General features: G+C 40.2%; 5 protein-coding genes and 1 long non-coding RNA gene across 10 annotated transcripts; 3 read left to right on the forward strand and 3 right to left on the reverse strand.

Moving 5' to 3' along the window:
• Positions 1 to 691: 691 nt before the first annotated feature.
• Positions 692 to 3,710, reverse strand: LOC106434836 (probable glutathione peroxidase 4). Its single transcript, XM_013875690.3, has 8 exons — positions 3,592 to 3,710; positions 3,450 to 3,526; positions 3,301 to 3,362; positions 3,078 to 3,196; positions 2,674 to 2,841; positions 1,989 to 2,584; positions 1,745 to 1,853; positions 692 to 1,646 (listed from the first exon to the last, which is right to left on the reverse strand). Exons 1-6 carry the CDS (start codon positions 3,643 to 3,645, stop codon positions 2,552 to 2,554), a joined length of 513 nt encoding a protein of 170 aa, XP_013731144.3. The 5' UTR covers positions 3,646 to 3,710; the 3' UTR covers positions 692 to 1,646; positions 1,745 to 1,853; positions 1,989 to 2,551.
• A 1,181-nt stretch (positions 3,711 to 4,891) lies between these two features.
• Positions 4,892 to 9,535, forward strand: LOC106434851. Of its 3 annotated transcripts, none has more exons than XR_007322924.1 (12): positions 4,902 to 5,359; positions 5,435 to 5,620; positions 5,736 to 5,794; positions 5,882 to 5,995; positions 6,496 to 6,639; positions 6,723 to 6,771; positions 6,880 to 7,761; positions 7,890 to 8,089; positions 8,194 to 8,322; positions 8,673 to 9,065; positions 9,139 to 9,187; positions 9,300 to 9,535. XR_007322924.1 is itself a non-coding variant. In XM_013875705.3 (3 exons), exons 1-2 carry the CDS (start codon positions 5,017 to 5,019, stop codon positions 5,602 to 5,604), a joined length of 513 nt encoding a protein of 170 aa, XP_013731159.1. In that variant the 5' UTR covers positions 4,892 to 5,016; the 3' UTR covers positions 5,605 to 5,620; positions 5,736 to 5,811. The 3 variants fall into 3 exon arrangements, 1 of the variants encoding a protein (XP_013731159.1); XR_007322923.1 differs by having other exon boundaries at positions 4,904 to 5,359; positions 9,134 to 9,187; XM_013875705.3 differs by lacking the exons at positions 5,882 to 5,995; positions 6,496 to 6,639; positions 6,723 to 6,771; ... (4 more) ...; positions 9,139 to 9,187; positions 9,300 to 9,535 and having other exon boundaries at positions 4,892 to 5,359; positions 5,736 to 5,811.
• A 74-nt stretch (positions 9,536 to 9,609) lies between these two features.
• On the reverse strand, positions 9,610 to 11,381 carry LOC106434849 (protein PALE CRESS, chloroplastic). Of its 2 annotated transcripts, none has more exons than XM_013875703.3 (5): positions 10,756 to 11,381; positions 10,580 to 10,666; positions 10,436 to 10,486; positions 10,069 to 10,248; positions 9,610 to 9,981 (listed from the first exon to the last, which is right to left on the reverse strand). In XM_013875703.3, the coding sequence occupies exons 1-5, from the start codon at positions 10,903 to 10,905 to the stop codon at positions 9,745 to 9,747; spliced, it is 705 nt and encodes a 234-aa protein (XP_013731157.2). In that variant the 5' UTR covers positions 10,906 to 11,381; the 3' UTR covers positions 9,610 to 9,744. The 2 variants fall into 2 exon arrangements, with proteins under 2 accessions (XP_013731157.2, XP_048612458.1); XM_048756501.1 differs by having other exon boundaries at positions 10,069 to 10,293.
• A 127-nt stretch (positions 11,382 to 11,508) lies between these two features.
• LOC106434852 lies at positions 11,509 to 12,301 on the forward strand. The gene is made up of 2 exons (XR_001286853.3): positions 11,509 to 11,739; positions 11,844 to 12,301. It is a non-coding gene; the product is annotated as an uncharacterized LOC106434852 (long non-coding RNA).
• Positions 12,264 to 14,808, reverse strand: LOC125586403 (protein PALE CRESS, chloroplastic). 2 transcript variants are annotated; one of them, XM_048756498.1, is made up of 7 exons: positions 13,828 to 14,808; positions 13,671 to 13,758; positions 13,393 to 13,587; positions 13,216 to 13,302; positions 13,072 to 13,122; positions 12,705 to 12,884; positions 12,264 to 12,616 (listed from the first exon to the last, which is right to left on the reverse strand). In XM_048756498.1, exons 2-7 carry the CDS (start codon positions 13,692 to 13,694, stop codon positions 12,380 to 12,382), a joined length of 774 nt encoding a protein of 257 aa, XP_048612455.1. In that variant the 5' UTR covers positions 13,695 to 13,758; positions 13,828 to 14,808; the 3' UTR covers positions 12,264 to 12,379. The 2 variants fall into 2 exon arrangements, with proteins under 2 accessions (XP_048612455.1, XP_048612454.1); XM_048756497.1 differs by lacking the exon at positions 13,828 to 14,808 and having other exon boundaries at positions 13,671 to 13,817.
• Positions 14,809 to 15,425: 617 nt separating this feature from the next.
• On the forward strand, positions 15,426 to 17,779 carry LOC106434835. Its single transcript, XM_013875689.3, has 7 exons — positions 15,426 to 15,812; positions 15,895 to 16,298; positions 16,377 to 16,436; positions 16,534 to 16,774; positions 16,872 to 17,233; positions 17,319 to 17,384; positions 17,476 to 17,779. The coding sequence occupies exons 1-7, from the start codon at positions 15,563 to 15,565 to the stop codon at positions 17,518 to 17,520; spliced, it is 1,428 nt and encodes a 475-aa protein (XP_013731143.1). The 5' UTR covers positions 15,426 to 15,562; the 3' UTR covers positions 17,521 to 17,779.
• The last annotated feature ends 5,549 nt before the right edge of the window (positions 17,780 to 23,328 follow it).

Here is a 23,328-nt window from a genome sequence, read left to right on the forward strand (position 1 = left end):
CCTAAACCCTAAACCCTAAAACTAGAAAACCTAAAAAAGATTATGAAACCCTAAAATAACCCTAAACCCTAAAAATAAAAACCTAACCCTAAAAAAACCTAAAAAATAAAAAAATAAAAAACTAAAAAATAAAAAAAAGAAAACCAAACCCTAAATAAACCCAGACAAATAAAAATAAAAAATATAACCCAAAAAGAAAATAAAAAAAACCCTAAAAAAAGACCTAAAAAAAACCTAAAAAAGAAACCCTAACCCTAAACCCTAAACAAAAACCCTAACCCAAACCCAACCCCAAACCCCAACCCCCAAACCCCAAACCCCAACCCCAAAACCCCAAACCCTATACCCTATACCCTAACCCTATAATACCTATACCCTATACCTACCCTAAACCCTAAACCCTATACCCTATACCCTATAACCCTAAACCCTAAACCCTATACCCTATAACCCTAACCCTATACCCTATACCCTAAACCCTATAAACCCTAAACCCTAAACCCTATAACCCTAACCCTATACCCTATACCCTAAACCCTATACCCTATAACCCTATACCCTATACCCTATAACCCTATACCCTATACCCTATACCCTATAACCCTATACCCTATACCCTATACCCTATAACCCTATACCCTATACCCTATACCCTATACCCTATACCCTATACCCTATACCCTATACCCTAACCCTAAACCCTAAACCCTAAACCCTAAACCCTATACCCTATACCCTATACCCTATACCCTAAACCCTAAACCCTAAACCCTAAACCCTAAACCCTAAACCCTAATTAATCTCAAATGCCCCCTTTATTCTCAAAGGCCACTTTATTCTCAAATTCTCCTTTATTCTCTAATACCCCTTAATATACCCTAAATCTCAAATATCCTTTCGTCTTAAATACTTCTTAATCCCTAATCATAAATACCCGTTATTAATAAATAGTCCTTAATCCCATATACTTCCTAATCTCAAATACTCCTTAATTTCATATACCTTTAAATCTCAAATATCCATAAGCTCATATACCCCTCAATCCCATAACCCATAATCTATAATATCCCCAATCTACAGTACTCCCTAATCCTAATCTATAATAGCCCTATCCAAAATATCCCTTAACCCTAAACGTAGCCCACTTTTTAATAAAAAATGCAATGACTAAAAACTCTGTAACAAATTTTAAAAGGCCAAGAAATTAATAAAATTGACTTAATTATTAAAAAGGCCCAAATGATGCGAACGATAGTTGGGCCTATAAATAGCCCACGTTTTCAAACATTGCAATGACTAAAATCAAGTTTAAAAAGCCTAAAAATTCAAATTTTAACTTAATTATTAGATGAGGACCAAGTGATGCCGGAAATACTAGGGCCGAAAAATAGCCCAAAGTTTTTAAAGTTGCAATGACTAAAACTCTGTAGCAATTTTAAAGGGCCTAGAAATTCAAAAACCCCAAATGATACCAGAAATAAATTGATTTTCAAAGATTTGGGTTACCTGATCAATGGGCTGATCCCGACGACTTTTATATAGGCAGGCCCAAGCTATAAAAAGCAGATGCTTGCCTTGCGTCACAATCCGTTTCGATTCGACTGCAACACATTCCGTTCTCGGGATTCCTTCGGAACTGAATTTCTCTGATTTGGATACACACGCGTAAGAAAGACGCGACTGAATTTTAGAAACAAAACCCAAAAAATGTAAAATTTAATTCGTAAAATAAGAAACCACGTACTCTGTATCTCTATGGATTAGGTTAAATGCAATCTCAATGAATCTTCCGTCCCGAAGCGTGATCGTCGTCGGCCTTCTCGATTCGCATGGCGAAACACCACCATTGCAAACTTCAGGATGTTGATATTGATGATTATCAGCGAAAAAAGTATATATTATCATCAAGGAAACAAAGCAATCAAGAGATCGTGGCTCCGTAAAAGATAAATTACAAGCGGTGACGACTTAAACGAATGACCGAGTACCTCTTTCGATGGTGGATTTTGCTTTAACGAGCGAGAGAGACGAGTGCAGGTAAAGTAGAGGGGAAATTTGAATTTGATGAATAAGAGCCGTTGGTTGAATGGGATTCATCCATCCATAGGAGCGCGTCTGAAAATGCATCCGGATACGGAGTATCGAAACGGATCCTAACTAAATCTCTTTTCTTGAAATACGTATATGTAAGCCGGAAATAATTGAACCCTTATTTATCTATCTAAACGAAAATGGTCCAAGCCCATTAAATTTTTTTGTGATAAATAATCAAAGCGAGAATAGTTGAGTCAGGCCAATTTATATTCAGCTTTTGCTAAAATACGTAGATAATAAAATGGTTTCGTGCTAAATGGGTTCACTAACGGAAGTTAGGATCTGTAGATAAGGGTGACCAATTAAGTTCGGATTTTGGCTCATTTATCTTTTTTAAAATATGTACACCGAACTAAGAAAGAACGACGTAGATTTACAGCATAAAAGCTGCGGTTATCATTACAAATCAACCGCGAAATTTATTAGGTGTCTGGAGATAAAAATCACGTCTGCTGTATCAAGCCTCTTCCAGAGCTTTTATGATGTCTTTCTGCTTATTACAAGCAAAACATGAAACCAGCATCACACAATTAATAGTATATAAGACGATTTGAATAAGAAAAGAGAGAGAGTGCATACCTCGATGGAAAGGGGTGTAACCATCGTGCCGTAACGATCAATCACTATGCCATCTTTGCTGACCAAGAATTTGGTGAAGTTCCACTTAATTCTGGAACCTAGAAAAGTGGGTTTGCTTGCCTTAAGGAACTTGTAGAGTGGTGCTGCGTTTTGACCGTTTACACGTACCTAATCCCACATTAACACACACTTGGTCAGATATATAACCCATTATCAATCAATCAGAGCTAGTAACTGTTGAACCACATATTGATTTATGTTTACACTTGATCTAAACATACCACAATCAAGTCGTAGCTGCTTAACATAACTAAAAGATGAATAAAACTTGAGGAGGAAGTAACCACCGGAAACAAAACAAAACAAAAAATAAAGAAAGAGGATATTTTTATAGACATACCTACCTTTTGGAAAACAGGATATTCGGCCTGAAACCGCGTACAAGCGAACTCATGAGCCTCTTGACTCGTGCCGGGCTCTTGGTAAAGAAACTGGTTGCAAGGGAACGCCAAGATCTCAAACCCTGATATACATAATAGAGCGAACATGCATGACAGCATGAGCGAGCTTGCAAGTTGCAACTGCATAACAAAAGCTCTAACTTAAGTTAATTTAAATGAAAAAGACCTTGGTCCTTGTATTTCCGGTAAAGTTCGGTGAGCTGGGTATAATTGGATTCGGTGAAGCCGCTGTTTGTACAAACCAAAGGATTAGCCTATCAATCACTAATAAATTAAAGATAGAAAACGTAATGGCAGAGAGAAAATGAGATGAACCATTTGGAAGCAACATTGACAAGGAGGAGGACTTTCCCTTGGTATATGCTCAAATTCACGTCCTTGCCGGAGCTATCCTGTCGAAACAATAATTAATCAAAATAATCAGAGAGACAATATTCAAGCTAAACACAAAGGTTACCTTGACGGTGAATTGATGGACGGATCTCTCGGGAACCGAAACAGAAGCACCCATCTCTCTCTCTCTCTCTCTCTCTCTCTCTCTCTCTCTCTCTCTCTCTCTCTCTCTCTCTTTCGAAAATGAAAAACAAGGAGAGCGCAACCTTTTATTTATGGCCTTTTTCCGAGCGGGACTCCGCTTTTTCCTCTCTGTGGCACTTCATTACATGAAGTTTTGCCTTTCATTAGAAATAATCCAAGATAGTTGAACCGTGTATACTATATTCCCATTATTATATTACTATGCATGTACGAGGATGTCTACTCAATCAATTCCACCTCCAAAATAGCATCAGAAACTATTTAACTGTAACACTATTACAAGAGAATGAAGAATATACATCATATACTCCAAGCTGAAAATCCACATAACCAAATAATGTTGACAAACAAAATAAACAAGATCATAAAGATTCTAAAATATTCTCAATCTCTACACCTGCTCTCTCTCTCTCTCTTACCATCTTATCACCCTCTCTGCTTTGCATGAGGTTCTGTCTGGTTCCAAAAGAAACAACATATCATCATATGTACACACTCACTTTACTTCCATTACTACCCTTTCTCTTTTCTAGATTAGAGCCACATCACCTCTGTGTTTTTCCTTCTAGCTTTCACACCACCCTTTACTACTCTTTCCGTCTCTCTCAAGTTTCTCTAGTCATGACCTCTCTGATGCCACATGCCTGGATCCGTATACCAATAAATTATTTTCGGGTTTACCGCCAGTGATTCCTTACTCCATTATAAATGCCCAATAAACTTCAAATGTCAGAAGAGACATATACCACGATTCCAGTAATTAAAGGTAAAATATCAATATCCTGGGACACAATCTTAAGAAATAGTATGACTCACTAGAAGATGAGTAATTAACTGCCTTTTCATGTCTCTAAGGGTTGTTCATTCCAAGCAAGAGTGGATTTCCAGATAAACAGAAAAGTACTTCAAGAGGACAAGGAGGGAGCATAAACGTCTCAAACTTCCTTACCTCTCATTCCAACTGGAACTGACAAAAAAAAAACTCATTTATGTCAGCCTTAGGCCTAATAAACAATGGGTCACCATATGGCACATTTATGTCGAAGTATTTAGGCTCAATTTAACCCATTTACTATGGTCTTTTGCATTGTCGGTTTTGTTATGAATGCTTCCTTTACATAGGGCTATGTCTCTGGATTTATTCTTGTCACGAAAATACTTTATATAAAAGCAAAATGGGTCAAGCCCAAGTCCAAAGAAATAAAAACGTTAGCCCACTACAGAGCTCGTTACAGAATGATGAAGAGCCTCTTTGCCGATAGAGTCCGAAAGAGAATTTTCCAATCTAGGGATATGAGAGAAAGATAGAGAGGTGAATCCAGATGAGATTGATTGTATATCGCTGATGATTCCAATCAACTCTTTTCTCTGGATCCTGCCGTTGATTGCTCCGATGAGCGTTGTACTGTCTGAGAAGACGTTGAGGTTGATGAAGCCTAGCTCCTTAGCCGCTTATATGGCTGCTCGCACTGCTAAAGCTTCTGCAACTAGAGGGGATGAGATGAACTCTTGTGTGGAGGATCCTATTATCGTCCTGGATACTTGGGGACCTGAAAAGTTCCATGCTAACCCTGCCTTGTTCCTCGTCTTGTTCCAGGCTGCGTCTGTTTTGCATGAGATCGAGTTATTCCTGAGGGGAACCGTTGTCGATCTGTTGTTCTTGTTGTTCTTCGTTAGAGCTCTTCCAGGTAAGGGGTTGCTTTTGATCATTTTATCTTGGGCTTGATTCCATTCCAGTGCTAAGCGTAGACCTGTTGTGGCAGTTTCCTCAGGTGTGATCTCCTTTGAGTCGAAGATAAGGGCGTTTCGTGATGTCCAAAGAAACCAGAGAACCCAAGGAAGGATGGAGCCCACGATCCCAGTTGGCAGTAAACAGACGGCATCCTTAAAGCGCAACAGTGCCTCTTTGAAATCCATACCTGCAGCTATGTGAACTGCATTTCTTAGCGGTATGCTCTTCCACACTTCCACTGCAAAAGGACAGGCGAAGAAGATATGCATTTTAGTCTCTTGCTCATTGCACCTTGTGCAGTTTGTAGCTGATAAGATTCCTCTCTTTTGAAGGTTTTCCCCCAAGGGAAGCGCATTGTTGATGATGGACCAGAAGAAGAGTCTCAGTTTCGGTGAGCATTTGTGTCTCCACACCTCGCTGATCCAATTAAAACTGTCATCAGTGTTCGTTGATTGCTGTTTGGCCTTTTTGGATGCAGAGAAATAACCCGATCGTGTGGAGTAGGTTCCTGTTGGTAGGGGTTGCCAAATAAATCTGTCTTCCATTCCGCTTCTACTCGGATGTAGGCTCATGATCTTTGTTGAAAGCTCAGGTAAGAATTTTTCAATCCTTTCTCTGTTCCAATTTAGGTCATCTGTTAGGAGATCCGAGACCATTAGATCCATACCTTCCTCTTGAATAGGTCCATAGGGTTTAACATTGTCGTCTAGGGAGATCCATGAGTCCTTCCAGACTGCGGTTGTCTGTCCATTACCAATGGCCTTTCCAATGTTGTCTTTTAGGAGGTCTCTCCCAAAAAGGATACTTCTCCATCCATGTGAGCAAGCACTTGGTAGATTTGTATCTAGGAAGCCTTGTCTCTGACAGTATTTTCCTTTTAGGATTCTAGCTAGTTGACAATCAGGGACCGTGATGATTCTCCATGTCAGTTTAGCCAGTAACGCTTGATTGAACAACTGAATGTCCCTTAGTCCCAATCCTCCCATAGCTTTTGGATTAGTCAAACGATCCCAAGAGACCCAGCACATCTTTTTTGTACCATCAGACCCATCCCACCAGAATCTTGTTAACACCGTTTGTATTCGTTTGCAGAGACTTATTGGGATTTGGAAACAGCTCATTGTGTACGTTGGTATCGCTTGGAGTACTGCTTTTAGTAGAGTTAACTTCCCTGCTCTACTGAGGAAGCGTGTTGAGCAGCTCAGGGATCTTTGGCGTATGCGGTCCACAATAGAGGTAAATAAGTCTCTCTTCCTTCTTCCAAAGTGTTCTGGCAGACCCAGATATTTGCCTAAGCCTCCTACTTTATTGATTCCCAGGATCGCTTTTGCTGTAGTCTTGACTTCCTCCGGGGTTTTTGAATAGAAGGTAATGGAGGATTTGAGCTTGTTTATCTTCTGTCCTGAGGCCTTGCCATATTCTGAGAGTATTTGTACCAATTTCTCACAACTTGTACGGTTTGCTTCATCTGCCAAGCTCTTGCTACTCTGATCCCTTGGAGTGTTCCATCTCTCTCAGCCTTTCTACATAGTCCTGTCAAGACCTCTCCACACAGAATGAAGATATAGGGCGACAGTGGATCTCCTTGGCGAATTCCTCGGTGAGGTATTACATTGCCATAAACTGAATCATTCACTAGATAGGAGTATGATACCGTTGTTATACACTGCATGATCCAGTTTATCCAACTAGCATCGAACCCTAGCCGTTTTAGGACTGTAGATATAAAGTGTCATTCAACCCGATCGTACGCCTTGGACATATCAGTCTTCACTGCCATTGTGCATTTCTTCTCTGCTTTCGAGTTCTTTAGAAAATGTAGCACTTCGTGAGTAATAAGTACGTTGTCTGAAATCGTACGTCCTGGGATGAAAGCTGATTGATTCTCAGAAATGATAGATGCTAGAACCGGTTTGAGCCTTAAAGATAGTAGCTTTGAAATAATCTTGTAGTAGACATTGCATAATGCAATAGGTCTGTACTCCTCTATTCTCTTTGCTGTTGTTATTTTGGGAATCAGTCTGACCACTGTTTTGTTGATTGACTGTGCGAGGGTCCCTGTGATGAAGAAGCTTCTGATTTCCTCTACAACTGCTGGCCCTACCGTCTCCCAGTTGGCTTTAAAGAAACAGGCTGAGAAGCCGTCTGGCCCCGGTGCCTTGTCAGGGTGGATAGCTAAAGTAGCTTCTTTGATCTCCTGAGCTGATGGGATAGCCCTCAGCTTCTCGTTTTGGTCACGAGATACACAGGGCTTCAGTGCTTTTGCTACCGTCTGTGAGCTGTCAAAATTTGTGGCCGTGAAGAGGGTAGAGTAGTAGTTGCAAATAACCTCAGAGATTTGTTCTTCCTCATAAAAAGGTACTCCTTCCTCATTCTCTAAAACTGACATTCGATTCTTGGCTTTTCTTCCTTTCGTAGTAGCATGAAAATAACATGTGTTTGAATCTCCCAACGTTAACCACAATTGTCTACTTCTTTGTTTCCAGAAATTCTCTTCAGCTTTATACAGATGGAGTAGTTTTTTATTGATCTCTCGAATAAGGTCCTCATCTGCTGTTGGGGCTGACATAGCCTCCTCCAGATTATGTTTTAAAACTTCCAAGGCCTTGCTGCTATTCTCATGGTGCTCTTTACTCCATACGCAAATGGATTTTCTGCATTTTGCCAGTCTGTGTTCCACCTGAAGGTGTGCGTGCCTGTTCCAAACATCTTTGACCAGTTGTTTGATTTCCAGATTGTCTTTTAACCTTCTGTCGAATCTAAACAGTTTGTTTCCTCTTTTCTGTGTAGTATCGAGGAAGGAGAGGAGCGGTCTGTGATCCGAGCCTTCGAATCTGAGATACTGACTTCTACAGGCTGGATACAGTTCTGTCCACTCACTATTACTGATAGCTCTGTCCAGGCGGCACCGCACCAGATGTGAGTGTCTCTGACCTCTCCAAGAAAGGAAACTGCCTGAGAATTTTAGATCAAATAGGTCGTTTGTAGATAGAAAGGATCTGAACGCACTGAAAGTCCCTTCTGCCCTGACTGGTCCTCCACACTTCTCACTATTGTCCACAATTTCGTTGAAATCTCCTGTGAGGAACCAGGGTTCACCTGGGGTTGATTGTAGATTTGATATTTCATTCCAAACATGTAGGCGTTTTGTGTGATCCGGTTCACCGTAGACAAAAGTAGCATGAAAGGTTTTCCCTTTGTAGGAGATAGATGTATCAATGAAGTCCTTTGATGATTTATTAACTCTCAGCTCTATGTCCTGTCTCCAGGTTAGGAATAAACCACCTCCACCATTCTGTTGTGGGGGTACCGCAAGGTAGTTGTCAGAGTTGAACCACTGGAGCTCTTTACGAATCATCTCCGTGGGGTTTTTGGTCTCGCATAGGAATATAATGTCAGGAGCATTCTTCTTCTGAATCTCCTTCAGCCGCTGGACTGTTGTGGGATTCCCCAAACCGCAACAGTTCCAGCTCAGTACTACTAAGGACCCGGGCGTGGAGAGGCCCGAAAATCCGGGTTCCTCTTCTTGATTGCTGGAATAAGCTAGACAGGTGGGTTCGTGTGAGAGGAGGCTGCCCCATTTGAGTTGGTATATGCTTGAGCTGATCTTTGCTTAGCTATGATGGGTGCATTTCTCTCTGAGGGACCCGCCTCCATACTAGGTGAGTTCAGAATTTGCGATAGCTTTCGCTTCTTTGAACTGGCTCCTCTGAGAATATTTGGGCTATAGCGCAGGGGACTTCGTCTTGCAGCTCTGGCGGATCTTCTTCTTATTTTAATTAAGGTATCACGTGATGGTTCCTCTTCTTCCTGATTTTGACATAAATTGACAGGTTCTTCTATCAGGTCTTCCTCTGTCGCATTAGAACTTACTATGAGTGATCTGATTCTTGTAGGTCTCTCACTTGTGTCTCCCGGATTATCTTGTTCCACCATCTGCGGCTGTTCATTGCAAAGTCTCTCCAGAGCCACTTCCTCTTCTACCCTGGAAGGGGTGCTGTATAAAGCCAAAGGGTCTGGGAGGAGGGCTGCTCGCATTACTTCTTTCTTTGGTTATGTATTTCACAATGTATTCCCTCCTCGTGTATGATATAGAATTTCAGTTGACCAAAAAAAAAGATCATTTTACGTAGCTAGGAGTGCATCGTGGGAGGCCAAACGGAGGAAAAAAGTGTTGTGGTGGAGCTTAACTATGTCCACAGAAAATTCTTCCAAGCCCTCATCATGCAGAATAATGCGGGTAAAATTTTGATCTGACCAATATTCCTTAAGAAAAAGCATGATGCTCCCACAATCCTATTAGTATCGTATTTTCTTTACAAACAACTCTTGGTACCTAACCTACCACTTCAAGTTGAGGGCCAAATCAAGAAGGGCTTCAACTTGACGGATGGTTCGCTTCTTCTCTTGTTGCTTCAACTTACGTGCTATCGCTTCAGGGTCTCCTTTCTTACCAGCTTCCTCCTCGTCTTCCTCTATTAATCTCACTTCATGCAGCAATGCATCAACTTCTCTTACAAAGTCTACTCTCAGAAGGGTGTTGTCTGTCTCAACGAGCGACCGTAACGGTCCTTGATGCTGCAAACACAGTGTATTTGATTCATTTTTTTGGCGCAAAGGTAAGCAAGACAACAAGGAAAAGAAAAAAGGACAAAAGGGAGGCACCATATCAATGTCGAAACCGGGTGGCATTAGAATGCTGAAGGGGTCTTCCCGTGGGAATGTCTCAGCCATTCGTTTTCTGCAGTCTTTCAGCCAAGCATCGTCTCCAAAGCCATCATGCATGTTTAGAAGATCATTCAGCAGCTTCATCGCAGGACTTGCTTGCCGTTTTAAGATCTCTGTCTGAAATGAGCCAAATATATAAGGATTCACTTTCAACCCAATTACCTGGAGGGAGACCTAATTCTAAGTTAAAAGTTTAATGACACAACAAGGATCACGAAGAGCAGGACAGCTTCGAAAGTTAAATGATGTGTAGCATCAGCAGCAACTAAAGCAAGATTTTGTATAGAAAAACAGAAAAACATACCTCGACTCTTCTATACAAGAGATCAAGACTTCTTATAGCGTCCTTCTCGTCCTGAAGGAGGACACAATACAAGACCACACATGTCTGATTAGGCAAAAACAAAAATTGAAACGCAGGTGACAAGGAATATATGTATCTTCTTACATCACGGCGAGCGAGGTCAAGGCGGTTCCATATGATCATGAGAACAAGCTCGTCCAGTTCTCCTTTCTCAGCAGCTTCTTCAATTCTCTGTAACAAAATTATCCTAATAATCCAATCAGAGATAAATCTAACTGCTAACTACTTGCTGTTTCTGTTAGTTTTTTAAAGTATTTAACCTCTTCGACTTCCTCAGCAGCAGTGATGAAGCTGGAGACGAGCTTTCTAGCTTTCCTCAAGTCTTCCTCAGGAAATTCCTTCAACCTCAAACCGATTTCACGGTACTCTTCAATCTTTCTCTCTTCCTCTTCTTCTTCCTCCCGCTGCATCCACCGCAATTCTTTCGTCTTCTCCCTCTGCCGAGCTTGTCATTCCGGTTTTTTTGGTGGACGTTGTTTCCATATCAGATTTGTTTCAACCATCGGACAGTCATCACAGATTAACTATAACCACCGGAAATTAACACAAAACGTTTGACAAAGTCTTAGCAAGAGATGCTGGAAGAAATCTGATATAGTTTCCAGAAACTGCACTTCGATGGGCGTGAAAACACAAACAAAACATGTTTTTGTTTTGATATTTCTCTCACGACCACTCTCAAAATACTTTACTGGAATTATGAATCAAAAAGAAATTAAATAAGGGGGCACGAGAGCCACCGACAAATGTCGGTGACCCCAAAAACAATCAATAGAACTGGAAAATTGCAAAGAGGAGGGCTACTGAAAATCACCCTCGAGAGAGAAAAGACGGTTTAGGAACTAGGAATGACTTTTATATTTATTAAAATATTTATTCGAGTTGGTTTCAAAGCTCTTATTTTTTATTATGCTTTTATTTCTGAGGTTCTGGTTCCAGAAGAAAAACATATCATATGTACATACTCACTTCGTCAACAACCCTTTACTTCCACTACTAGCCTATCTCTTTTCTAAATTAGAGCCACATCACGTCGGTGTTTTTCCTGCTAGCTTTCACACCACCCTTTACTACTTTCCGTCTCTCTCAAGTTTCTCTAGTCATGACCTCTCTAATGCCACATGCCTGGATCCGTAAATCAACAAATTATTTTCGGTTTTGTCGTCAGTGATTCTTTACTCCATTATTAAATCCCCAATAAACTTCAACTGGCAGAAGACACATATGCCACGATTCCAGTAAAGGTAAATATAATATCTTGGGACACAATCTTATGAAATAGTATGTTATGTATGATGACTCACTAGAAGATGAGTAAATAACTGCTTTTCATGTCTCTCTCTGCAAGAGTGGATTTCCAGATAAACAGAAAAAATACTTCAAAAAGCCAAGGAGCATAAACGTTTCCTTACCTCTCAATCCAAGTGGAACAGATCCTTCCAAAAAAAACTCTCACTTGTTTCGGTCTTTAGGCCTAATATGGTATTTTTCCTTTTGAACAAATTTTATTTACTATGGTATTTTGCATTGTCGGTTTTGTTATGAATGCTTCCTTTACATAGGGCTATGTCTTTGGATTTATTCTTCTTTCTCTGGTTATGTATTTCACAATGTATTCCCTCCTCGTGTATGATATAGAATTTCAGTTGACCAAAAAAAAAGATCATTTTACGTAGCTAGGAGTGCATCGTGGGAGGCCAAACGGAGGAAAAAAGTGTTGTGGTGGAGCTTAACTATGTCCACAGAAAATTCTTCCAAGCCCTCATCATGCAGAATAATGCGGGTAAAATTTTGATCTGACCAATATTCCTTAAGAAAAAGCATGATGCTCCCGCAATCCTATTAGTATCGTATTTTCTTTACAAACAACTCTTGGTACCTAACCTACCACTTCAAGTTGAGGGCCAAATCAAGAAGGGCTTCAACTTGACGGATGGTTCGCTTCTTCTCTTGCTGCTTCAACTTACGTGCTATCGCTTCAGGGTCTCCTTTCTTACCAGCTTCCTCCTCGTCTTCCTCTATTAATCTCACTTCATGCAGCAATGCATCAACTTCTCTTACAAAGTCTACTCTCAGAAGGGTGTTGTCTGTCTCAACGAGCGACCGTAACGGTCCTTGATGCTGCAAACACAGTGTATTTGATTCATTTTTTTTGGCGCTAAGGTAAGCAAGACAACAAGGAAAAGAAAAAAGGACAAAAGGGAGGCACCATATCAATGTCGAAACCGGGTGGCATTAGAATGCTGAAGGGGTCTTCCCGTGGGAATGTCTCAGCCATTCGTTTTCTGCAGTCTTTCAGCCAAGCATCGTCTCCAAAGCCATCATGCATGTTTAGAAGATCATTCAGCAGCTTCATCGCAGGACTTGCTTGCCGTTTTAAGATCTCTGTCTGAAATGAGCCAAATATATAAGGATTCACTTTCAACCCAATTACCTGGAGGGAGACCTAATTCTAAGTTAAAAGTTTAATGACACAACAAGGATCACGAAGAGCAGGACAGCTTCGAAAGTTAAATGATGTGTAGCATCAGCAGCAACTAAAGCAAGATTTTGTATAGAAAAACAGAAAAACATACCTCGACTCTTCTATACAAGAGATCAAGACTTCTTATAGCGTCCTTCTCGTCCTGAAGGAGGACACAATACAAGACCACACATGTCTGATTAGGCAAAAACAAAAATTGAAACGCAGGTGACAGGGAATATATGTATCTTCTTACATCACGGCGAGCGAGGTCAAGGCGGTTCCATATGATCATGAGAACAAGCTCGTCCAGTTCTCCTTTCTCAGCAGCTTCTTCAATTCTCTGTAACAAAATTATCCTAATAATCCAATCAGAGATGAAATCTAACTGCTAACTACTTGATGTTTCTGTTAGTTTTTTAGAGTATTTAACCTCTTCGACTTCCTCAGCAGCAGTGATGAAGCTGGAGACGAGCTTTCTAGCTTTCCTCAAGTCTTCCTCAGGAAATTCCTTCAACCTCAAACCGATTTCACGGTACTCTTCAATCTTTCTCTCTTCCTCTTCTTCTTCCTCCCGCTGCATCCGCCGCAATTCTTTCGTCTTCTCCCTCTGCCGAGCTTGCCATTCCTGTCATCATGAAAAAAACTCATACCGATAAATTCAAAAAGAAATACGGAGAAATTCAGATTGAATTACAACAACATACATACATCATCATAATACTCCGGTGGCATTCCTTCTAGAAGCACTTCTTCTTCTTCTTTTTTCCCCGAGCATCTCTTCTTCTTGTGAATTTTACTGATAACCGAGTCAGAAGAATTTAGTAGAGAATGAAAACTCATTTGAAGCAGGAAGAAGGGCACATACCTGAGGGCTCTGTAGTCGTCGTATTCTTCTTCAAGGCTACCCTAGCGGAAACAGGCCGACGACTAAACAGAGGAGATGCTAACGTTAGCACCAATGACGTCGACGACATGTTCACTAACGTGATAATACATTAAGTAAATGGATTTGGAATTTCTTTTTTACATAGATGACAATCTCTTTTTCTCTGGTAGTCTATACATATAAATATATGTGTGTTTTGGAATTTGGTGTTGTTAGAAGTGGAAGCAAATGGATTGGTGTGAATCACACCGTGTGATTAAGAATATAATCACTGTTTGCTTTTGGGGAATTCCATGGCTGTAATGTAGTTTCAGGTAAGCACATATGATTCTCATAAGTTTATCTCATTCCTAATTGTCAATATCTACGAACATCAGAAACGAAAGAAAGAGAGAGAGAGAGAGAGAGAGAGAGAGAGTGGTTTTTAATCATCTGACAGAATAAACTAAATGTCTTTGTAACAGACAAAACTAATGAATCGTTAGTGACATGAATTTGGAGCTAAGCTACTTTAGATACTCCATGCCTTCATCATGCACTGACATTTATATACTCTTTTTGCTTCTCTGATGGTGTAAGGAGCAAACTCAACAACATAGAGAAGTCAACATAGGAGCAAACCGAAAACCAAATGGGTGTACATGAACATATAGAATACGAATTTATACCAAAAATATTATTAGCTAGTTAAGTTAAGGTGCAATTAAAAATCTCCACAGATTAGAAGCAAAATGATATATTTCCATTTTTTTTTATAATAATAATTATTATTATTAATAGATTATTATTGGATGTGAGCAGAATAATAGATTTGATGGCTAGTTGGGAGACCTTATGCTCACTTAACTGTCTCCCTCCCGCTGGTATCACTTCGGGGTCTCTGATCCCATGGGTCCTCTGGTCGATATGGAAAGCTCGAAACAAATTTGTATTTGAAGGACACTCTGCGTCTCCTGAGGACACCCTCTCGGCGGCCATAGCCTTAGCTCGGGAATGGAGTCAGGACGTGACGAAAGAAAGCCCAAATGCTCTTAGATCGCCTCCTCAACAAATCCCATCCCCGCCTGGAACGGTTGTTGTTCGGTCTGACGCAGCCTGGTCCTCTGTTTCGAAGAAAGCAGGTCTTGGATGGGTTATACTCGATGAAGCAGAGACTAACTCCTTCCAGTCTTCAGCGAGCCCAGTGCTTTCCCCACTTGCAGCAGAGGGTTTGGCTCTTCGCGAGGCAGTGAAACACTGCAGAGGAGAGGGACGGAATCGGACCTCCTTCGAGCTGGACTCAGCTCAACTAGTGAAAGCTCTCAACTCTGGACCCCCTTCCAAGGAGCTCTATTGCATTACCGCTGATGTTAACTACTTTATCTCAGCTTTTGAATTTGTCTCCTTTGTTTGGATACCTCGTGAGAGGAATTCCATGGCAGATTGCCTTGCCAAAGATGCATTGAATGTATCAGAACAAGAGGTTGGTGGTGCTTTCATAGCTCCCAACTAACTACTTTGGTTTAAATTAATGAATTGGTGTTTCAAAAAAAAAAGATTATGAGGTAGGCATGAATGGACCCTTTTTGTTTCCTCTTTCTCTTGTTAACAGAACCAACACAAAGCCCTGAATCGATAAGTTCTATAGGCCGGCCCATGAGTTGGTGCATATAAAGTCGGAAGGAAACCTTAAGCAAGAAGTTAAGCTAAAGATCGAGAACTGAGGGTAGGGAAGATGTTTAACTACAAGGCAGCGCCTAAGTACGCGAATGCTAAAACGGCGGTGTGGTGGGACATGAACGGCTGTCCGGTTCCAGAAGGTTATGATGCTGGTCGGGTTCGGCCGAGTATAGAAGGGGCGCTGAAGGAGTTGGGATACTATGGTCCTGTAACCATCACTGCCATGGGCGACCTGGCGGAAGCACATGCTCACTTCCTGCAAAGGCTCTCTTCCACTGGAATCGTTGTTCAACACGCCATCAACGGTTAGTTAATTTATCCTCCTCTTGAATTTTTAATTAAGTTTTTTGGAAGTTTTGTGGATTCTTCAAACTTGTCCTTTCACAGCTTGGTTAGCCACACTCGTTTTCAATGATTTGATGGAATTCAAAAGAAATAATCCACCACCAGCTACAATAATGCTCATATCCGATGAGTTGGACGGCAAATTGAATTTCCCTCTTGGCCGGAATCAACAAATTCAAAGTGGATACAACCTTGTTCTGGCGAGTTCATGTGGTGGGTCTATGTATCGTCTCCACCATACTGCAGATTGGCGCTGGAAAACCCTACTGGAGGCGGCGGCATATTCAGTGTCTCAGGACACAACAACAAGTTATGTTCTTCGGAAATGCAGTTCGTGGGGCGATTCCTTTACCTTGTCGTCATTTGTTTGCAGAGCATGCAAATTTACTGGCCTAAGCGTTGCAAGTTTCACCAGTCATCTCTCCACTGAAGAACATAAAAAGACGGTAAGTTCACCCTCCTTCCTCGTGCTTGCTTCTTGTATCAAATACATTGTCTAACTATTTGAATTGATTTCTCAACAGGACAAGGAGGAGAAGGAGAACTTCAGTGTGCCAGACTTCTCACCTTTCATAACAGTAAAGGCAAGTTTTAACTACTACTTAGTATGTTTTTTTTTTTTTTTTTTTTTTTTTTTTTTTTCTTTCTGTCTGACAGTTGTTGGTTTATTGACGTTTTTAGATGAACGACCAAGCCGCGCCTGAGTACGTGAATTCTAAAACGGCTGTGTGGTGGGACATGGACACCTGCCCACTTCCCGATGGTTACGATGCTCGCCGGGTCCGCCCAAGTATAGAAGGGGCCTTGAAGGATTTGGGATACTATGGTCCTGTAACCATCAATGCCATGGGCAACCTGGAAAATGCACATCCTCACGTCCTCCAAGGGCTCTCTTCCACTGGAATCCTTCTTCAACACACCAGTTTGTTATTTATCCTCCTGAATTTATTTTTTTTTTTATTTTATTTTTTTTTAGTAACTTTGGTTTCTTCAACTGTCCTTTTCCTTTGTTCATACAGCTAGGGTACGCTCATATATTTATCATGATTTGAGTATGTTCAAAGTTGATAATCCACCACCAGCTACAATAATGCTCATATCTGATCAAGTGGAACCCGTGTTGTCTATCTTCCTTTCTCTGGATCATCAAAAGAGTTACTACAACCTTGTTCTGGCACGTACATTTACTCCTCCGAGTATGTCACGTCTCTGCCATACTGCAGAGTGGCTCTGGCAAACCCTACTGGCTAGGTCTCCGGAGACAACAAGTTGTGTTCTTCGCAACTCTGCCTCGTCATTTCTTTGCGGATCATGCAACTTTACTGCCCTAAGCGTTACAGATTTCAGCAGGCATCTCTCCTCTGAAGAACATAAAAAAGAAGTAAGTTCATCCCTCATCTCTCTCTTACTTGCTTGCATCAGTTTGCATTTTTCTTTGTCTAAACTATTTGAGAGTTTCTCAACAGGAGTTTTTTTCTATCAAGTCTAGCCTGCCAGAGGACAGTGACGAGGGCGAGGAATCAATGGCAAAGGCAAGTTTTAATTGTAATTGGTTTTAATTGGTTTTCACAGTCCAAGCATCATCTCTCCAAAATACTCATTTCTTCAAAACAATTGTTGCAGATTCCAAAGCGAAAACGTTCGAGGAAGAAAAAGCATTCCGGATGACTCATGTACTTCTTTTTAATAGGCGTCCCCTCCCGGCGTGGCCGCCCATGATAATCTTAAGCCTTCAACAAAGATAAATGGTTGCACGAGTAGATCAGTTTTTATTTTATTTCCCGTTTCTGTCTTTTGTGTTCCCAGGGATGATTTGATTTGAGGAGGACTCGTTTGAAGTTCATTTTTATATGGATTGCAATGGATAATTTATGTATTTCAAAAATCTCTGTTTGATAAATTACACCTCGACTATACTTGTCTTGTACTTAGTTTGTCCCTTCCTAATTATATAAACTGTTCAACAGTGGCCTCCTTCCTTCAAAGAAGGATATTGCGTGGGGAACTTCTGGTGATAACTGTCAACCGAAAATAGTTTCTGCAAAAAAACATTTTTTTAGAGAAGTCCAAAAATAAAAATTTCTTCCCATAAATAAATCCAGATATTCAGATCCAGATATGCATGACAAAAAGAGCATTTTCTTGAGGCCTTTAGCCTGATTGCCTGTGGTTATACCGATATGGTTCTTAGCTATTATCTTTCCGTTCTTCGGTCCAATCAATTCAGCTGTTGGTGCTCTTCTGGTTAGCTTTACCGTCTATATCAACCTTGCCCTCGCACACATGCTCACTTACCGATCTGCTTCCACTCGTCAGGTTTGCTTTTACAGATCTTCTCTCTTTAACTAGCGACATATATAAAACTCAAACTTAAATATCGAAATATTGGATCAGAGCAGCACCATCTTCCAACCTCCTCCTGCTTAGGAAGCTGGCAACTCAATCAACCATTTATCACCTGTGGAAACAGAGAAACAATCTGATTCACAACCAGATATCCTTACCGGCCACAACACTCTTCCACAACATCGACAGAGAGCTGAGAAACATCATCTCAGCAAAGAGACATAGAAAGCGTTTTCACTCCCCCAAGGTTTTATGGTTGAGATAAAGGAAACTTAGTAGGTTTAAAATGTGGTTCATCTTGTTTTTTATTTCTTTTTTGCCAAGATGGATCAGGTTTAAGTTATTGCTCTTGTAAGAACTTCTAATCATCAATTGATATTTACAATTTAGCAAAAAAATATCGAAACTACAAATGGTTTACATTTTGCGCTATAACATGATTAAGATATTATAACATCTTACATGCATAGACGCAAAACATTATCGTAGATTGATTGAAAACAATGGTTTACATTTACAAATGTTACCTATAATCAAAATAATTCTCCTAATGATGTGCAATTATTAAATAATTCTATAGTTAGAAATATTGGCATTGGAGGGTATAAAGGTCTTATTCAAGAAGGATATATAGGGTTCACTGAAGATGAGATCATCACCCACATTTTTTACTGACGTTCCCTCCAAAAATTTTTTTTAACAACTTGAATTTATTAATTTACATATACCATGATAAAACATCAAATAACATAAGAAACAATAACTAAGAAACAATAAATCTGAAGAAAAACTCGAAAATGTTGTAAATATAGGGTTTAGAGACTGAATATTTTTCTGTGTTTTATTAATGAATCATAAGGTTCCTTATATAGGGATTACAAAGAGTAGATAAAAGGAAAGTATTCAAAACCTAATCCAACAGGAAATAGGAAAACTAAAGATAACAAGGAAAAGGAAAGCGTCATAATCCTAAGACGGTCTAAACCGACCGTCTCTCTCTCCTCGGACGACCGATTCTCTCTCCTCTTGGTCACGGCCGCGGCTGGGCCTAGATGTGGCCGACGGGCTTTCTCCTCTTGTCTTGGTTAATGGCAATCCACTCCATGATTTATAACACTCCCCATTAGATGCCATAACCATACAGGATTTGTAGTACGCTTCATGTTGCCTCATTAAAACCTTATCAGGAAAACCCAGTGGGACAAAACCATGATGAAGGAAAAAGAGTACAACACACACTACTCCCCCTGATGTGAACCTCAGTGTCGGTTATACATTCTACGCATCTTGGTGCGTGATATTTCCTATATGTATAGGATGGGAGTAATCGACAAGTTTCATTACTGAACCGTAATTAGACCACTTTGACCTCTCGGATCGTTTCTCATGTCCTTTGACATCGAGTGTCCCGGTAAAGCATATGTGCTAAGCAATGTGAATCACATTGTCCTCGGAGATCACTATTGGGTCTTTGCAAATTGTGTTTGCATGTGTCCATGGTCTAGACGTGTTTGTCTACTGTCAAACTCTTTTCTTTGACCATTATAATCACCATCGACCATGTATCAATCTGGTCGATCTATGTTCGAGTCATAGACCTCGTCCATACGTGTCCACTACTTGTCTCATGAGTGTTCAAATCATTACTGTGAGTTTACAATCTCTAATTATGGCTCTGTGGCCGAACACTCTCATGGATGTGGACATCGATTTCTTTGCCTTAGGTAATGCCGTATTCATTATTCTTTGCATTCCTATCTTGATGATGATGGTGTCTCATGACCTTAGTTGATGTGGATCATATCACACGCTAAGTATACATTATTAGGTCATGGACTTCGGCTTTCACGAGTTTATGGACTACAATACTTTATATCCAACAGATAAGGATAGATTAAACATCTCCTCTTATCCTTACGACAAAACTTTGTGGAGTTTATACAGCAGCAGACCGTTCTGCTATGCCGGATCCTTAAGGGATCTGATTGTCGGATTGCAACCTGATGGTTGATCTTTTCTACTAGCCCGTGATCAAGAAGAAAGGCTGGACACCTTAAGCTGAAGGGCTGGACACATTTTATGGCCGATGGGCTTAAGAGCCGGACGCCGTTTAGCAGAAGGGGCCGGACGCTTTTAGCTGAAAGCCGGATGCCATTTAACTTAAGGGCTAGACGTCTTTAGTCGAAGGACCGGACGCCTACAGATACGTTATGTATCAGTCTACTAACCTCCTTTAGGTTTAGTACAAACATAAGGGATTTCAAATGTATATGGACTGTTATTGGATTGTCTTTTATACAACTCCAAGATCATGCGTGATCGCTTTCTTTTACATATTATATGCAGCTGCTTTTCAGTCCATGAATCAGCTTAGGAACAAAGCTGTTCTTTCAATTTTATCCAGTGATCCATATGCTGCTTTACTACATCATTGTATCTAATTCTTTCTTATGACCAGACCATTTTCAATTTCGAAAATTCTGTAGCAGCATCCACCACATGGGAGTTTATCTCCTTATAATTTGTTTCTTTGATCTCTGTGAGTACCTTGTGTAACAAGCTATAATCAAATGCTGTTAATAGGAAAACATGAACACCTTTACATCATGTACATCTCTCACGGTTTCTTTACTTCTCACAGGATCCATCTATTTCACTGGTTTATAGGATGGCGTTTCTGTATATATGTATATGGCCAATACGCCCATCACTTTCTTTAGATACTTTGAACCTCCACGTTTTATCTTTTCTAATCTCTATGATCTTTCATGATTTGTATGAGTACTCTTTCGTGGGTTCATGATCCTCGTTCATCTCTTTATGTTCAAGTGCTATAACTTTATGTATCTTTATACAAATGTGTGTGTGTGTCGACACTTTCATGTGGTTCCATTATGTTCCAGACATGATCTATAGATTTGAGATCTTATTATTCAGGACCTTTGTTACCTAGTAGCTTGGCGTCCCAAGACTACATGGTTTGGTACCTTAGATGTGTAGCTGCGCAGCCTTTTCTCAATGTCTGTTTGGTTTCTAGTATGATCTCGGATCTATCATCCCATACACCATTCTTTTCTATCCGAGATCCCTTTATCTTATGGAACACTTGGCCTATCTTGTATAGACTCTATAGCAACTTGACTATGTCTCTTCTAGGACATTCATTTGGTGCTAAGCTGGTTAGTCATTTCTCGGGTCAGTGTCTGGCATTTCGATTAGCATCTCAATTAGCTATCTTTATAATCTTTCTTTGGACGTCTTAAATCATAATCTCTAGTCCGAGGATCTTTGCCAAGACAATGATGGTTAAAACCATTCTTATCATTCTTTTATCCAGCTTATAATCTTTCTCCTTTAATGTTTGGATAGACGGATGCAATCCGTGTACTTGGCCACAATCCGATCACCCATTTTGGCTCAAGTTTTCTTTATAAATCGTGGAAGAAAGTAATACTCCTATCTAACATATATTCCCAATCCTCTTTTGAGGTTCCATCTTAGACGGCACATATATGTATGTGGTGGTTTATTCAAAATCTCTTAAGATGGTATATGTCTGGTTATATGACCCGTATTCAATCTGAGATGGGACTATCTATGCTCATTAATATGGTCTGATGCATATTATCATTCTATACATGTAAATCATAATGTCCTCAAGCTTATAGACTTTATAGTCTTATCCTTATAGGTAATGGCTTACATGGCCGATATCTTATAGGTAATAGCTTACTTGGTCGAATCCTTATAGGTAATGGAACGTGTGCGGCCAAGCCTGCACTATGCGGCCAAATCATGACCAAGTCACGGCCGAGCCGTTTATTCTCATGGCCTCTTTGGTTTGGCCGTTTGTATCATAGCCTCTACGGCCGAGGAATGGTCATTTATGGCCGAGCCATATAACTTGGTCTTTGACCATAATGGTACACGAACTTGTAGTATTGATCATGGGTTTATCCTCCCTCCCCCTCATGACTATACTATAAGGTCGTGGTGCTTGGGACAATTAAGCCTAATGAGTTTCCCTTTGTGTACATGTTTCACAACGTGAGATCTTTTACGGGATAACTCTGTGGCTTTTCAATCTTTGCATCAAGTTTAGACTTTAGGATGACTAATCCTATCATCCCATATAGTGTAAAATTTCGTGGTGTTATCTCAATATGGTTACCACATCTCTTGCCTCTTTATCATACTGATCTGTAGCATAGTTTTGATCAGTAGAGATCATAGGTATAGTCTCGACCACTCTCTTTCAAGGTCTTAGGCGTTTTTCTTCTTCAAATCTAAAGGAACTTGTTTCCTTCCTTACCCATTGTTTCTACTTGGAAACCATACATTATAACTTCAATGGGTTACATGTTCTTTTGGGTGTGTATAATGCCTTTTAAGGCAATGCCTTAGCCATAGTTTCTTTACTATGCTTACTATACCCATTCATGATTTCTTACTTGGTTTTATGTCCTTTAGGCAACTCTTTAAAATCATTTATATGTTCAAGTAAGATCAGGCAAGACAATGAATTCAAAACCAATTCCATTGTATATATAAAATCGTGAAACATCAAGTAGGTTAAAAGCAAATCACAAAACAAAGACTTTAAAATAAAATGTCGAGATCCCTCTTAGTTAAATAGATAAGCCGGCCTGTCCATCTATAGCATTGGACACGGCTGCCTTGGATTCATCTTGATCCATTTCCTCAGGATATTTCATCTCACTGCTTTTCTTTAGTACCTTGTCATTCTCAATCACCGTTAGGCAAGAGACCAGATCATTGTAAGTGGTAGAACCTCTTTCTATGTAGATATGTTTTGACAACAAATCTTCTGGATGGAATGTGGAGTATGTCTTGAATAGACAATCATTATCTGTTACCTCTTTTCCACATAATCTCAGTTGGTACACGACCCTGGACAAGGCAAAGTGAAACTCGGCCACTGTCTCAAAGTCTTGGAATCTGAGACTCATCCATTCATGTTTGACCTTTGGTAATGATACCATAGTGTATCTGGACTTTAATTCTGTCCAAAGGTCACGAGGATTCTTGATATGGAAATACTGATTTTTCAGTTACTCAGTGAGATGATGGCTCATAATAGTTATGGCTCATAACTTTTCACTTTCAATT

This window comes from Brassica napus, chromosome C4, assembly GCF_020379485.1.
Source record: "Brassica napus cultivar Da-Ae chromosome C4, Da-Ae, whole genome shotgun sequence".
Classification (NCBI taxonomy): domain Eukaryota; kingdom Viridiplantae; phylum Streptophyta; class Magnoliopsida; order Brassicales; family Brassicaceae; genus Brassica; species Brassica napus.

Bases quoted from the DNA above. Each gene is read 5' to 3' on its own strand.
- LOC106434851 (XM_013875705.3), top strand. From the start codon at position 5,017: ATGATTCCAATCAACTCTTTTCTCTGGATCCTGCCGTTGATTGCTCCG. The intron at 5,360-5,434 runs GTAAGGGGTTGC...CTGTTGTGGCAG, and splicing joins CTTCGTTAGAGCTCTTCCAG to TTTCCTCAGGTGTGATCTCC.
- LOC106434835 (XM_013875689.3), top strand. From the start codon at position 15,563: ATGTTTAACTACAAGGCAGCGCCTAAGTACGCGAATGCTAAAACGGCG. The intron at 15,813-15,894 runs GTTAGTTAATTT...GTCCTTTCACAG, and splicing joins TGTTCAACACGCCATCAACG to CTTGGTTAGCCACACTCGTT. The intron at 16,775-16,871 runs GTTTGTTATTTA...TTGTTCATACAG, and splicing joins AATCCTTCTTCAACACACCA to CTAGGGTACGCTCATATATT.
- LOC125586403 (XM_048756497.1), bottom strand. From the start codon at position 13,802: ATGAGTTTTCATTCTCTACTAAATTCTTCTGACTCGGTTATCAGTAAA. The intron at 13,303-13,392 runs GTTAAATACTCT...ATTTTGTTACAG, and splicing joins CTGCTGAGGAAGTCGAAGAG to AGAATTGAAGAAGCTGCTGA. The intron at 12,617-12,704 runs GTGCCTCCCTTT...CTGTGTTTGCAG, and splicing joins CCGGTTTCGACATTGATATG to CATCAAGGACCGTTACGGTC.
- LOC106434849 (XM_048756501.1), bottom strand. From the start codon at position 10,905: ATGCAGCGGGAGGAAGAAGAAGAGGAAGAGAGAAAGATTGAAGAGTAC. The intron at 10,487-10,579 runs GTAAGAAGATAC...GTCCTCCTTCAG, and splicing joins TTGACCTCGCTCGCCGTGAT to GACGAGAAGGACGCTATAAG. The intron at 9,982-10,068 runs GTGCCTCCCTTT...CTGTGTTTGCAG, and splicing joins CCGGTTTCGACATTGATATG to CATCAAGGACCGTTACGGTC.
- LOC106434836 (XM_013875690.3), bottom strand. From the start codon at position 3,645: ATGGGTGCTTCTGTTTCGGTTCCCGAGAGATCCGTCCATCAATTCACC. The intron at 3,527-3,591 runs GTAACCTTTGTG...TTGTTTCGACAG, and splicing joins TCCATCAATTCACCGTCAAG to GATAGCTCCGGCAAGGACGT. The intron at 2,842-3,077 runs GTAGGTATGTCT...ATGTGGGATTAG, and splicing joins AATATCCTGTTTTCCAAAAG to GTACGTGTAAACGGTCAAAA.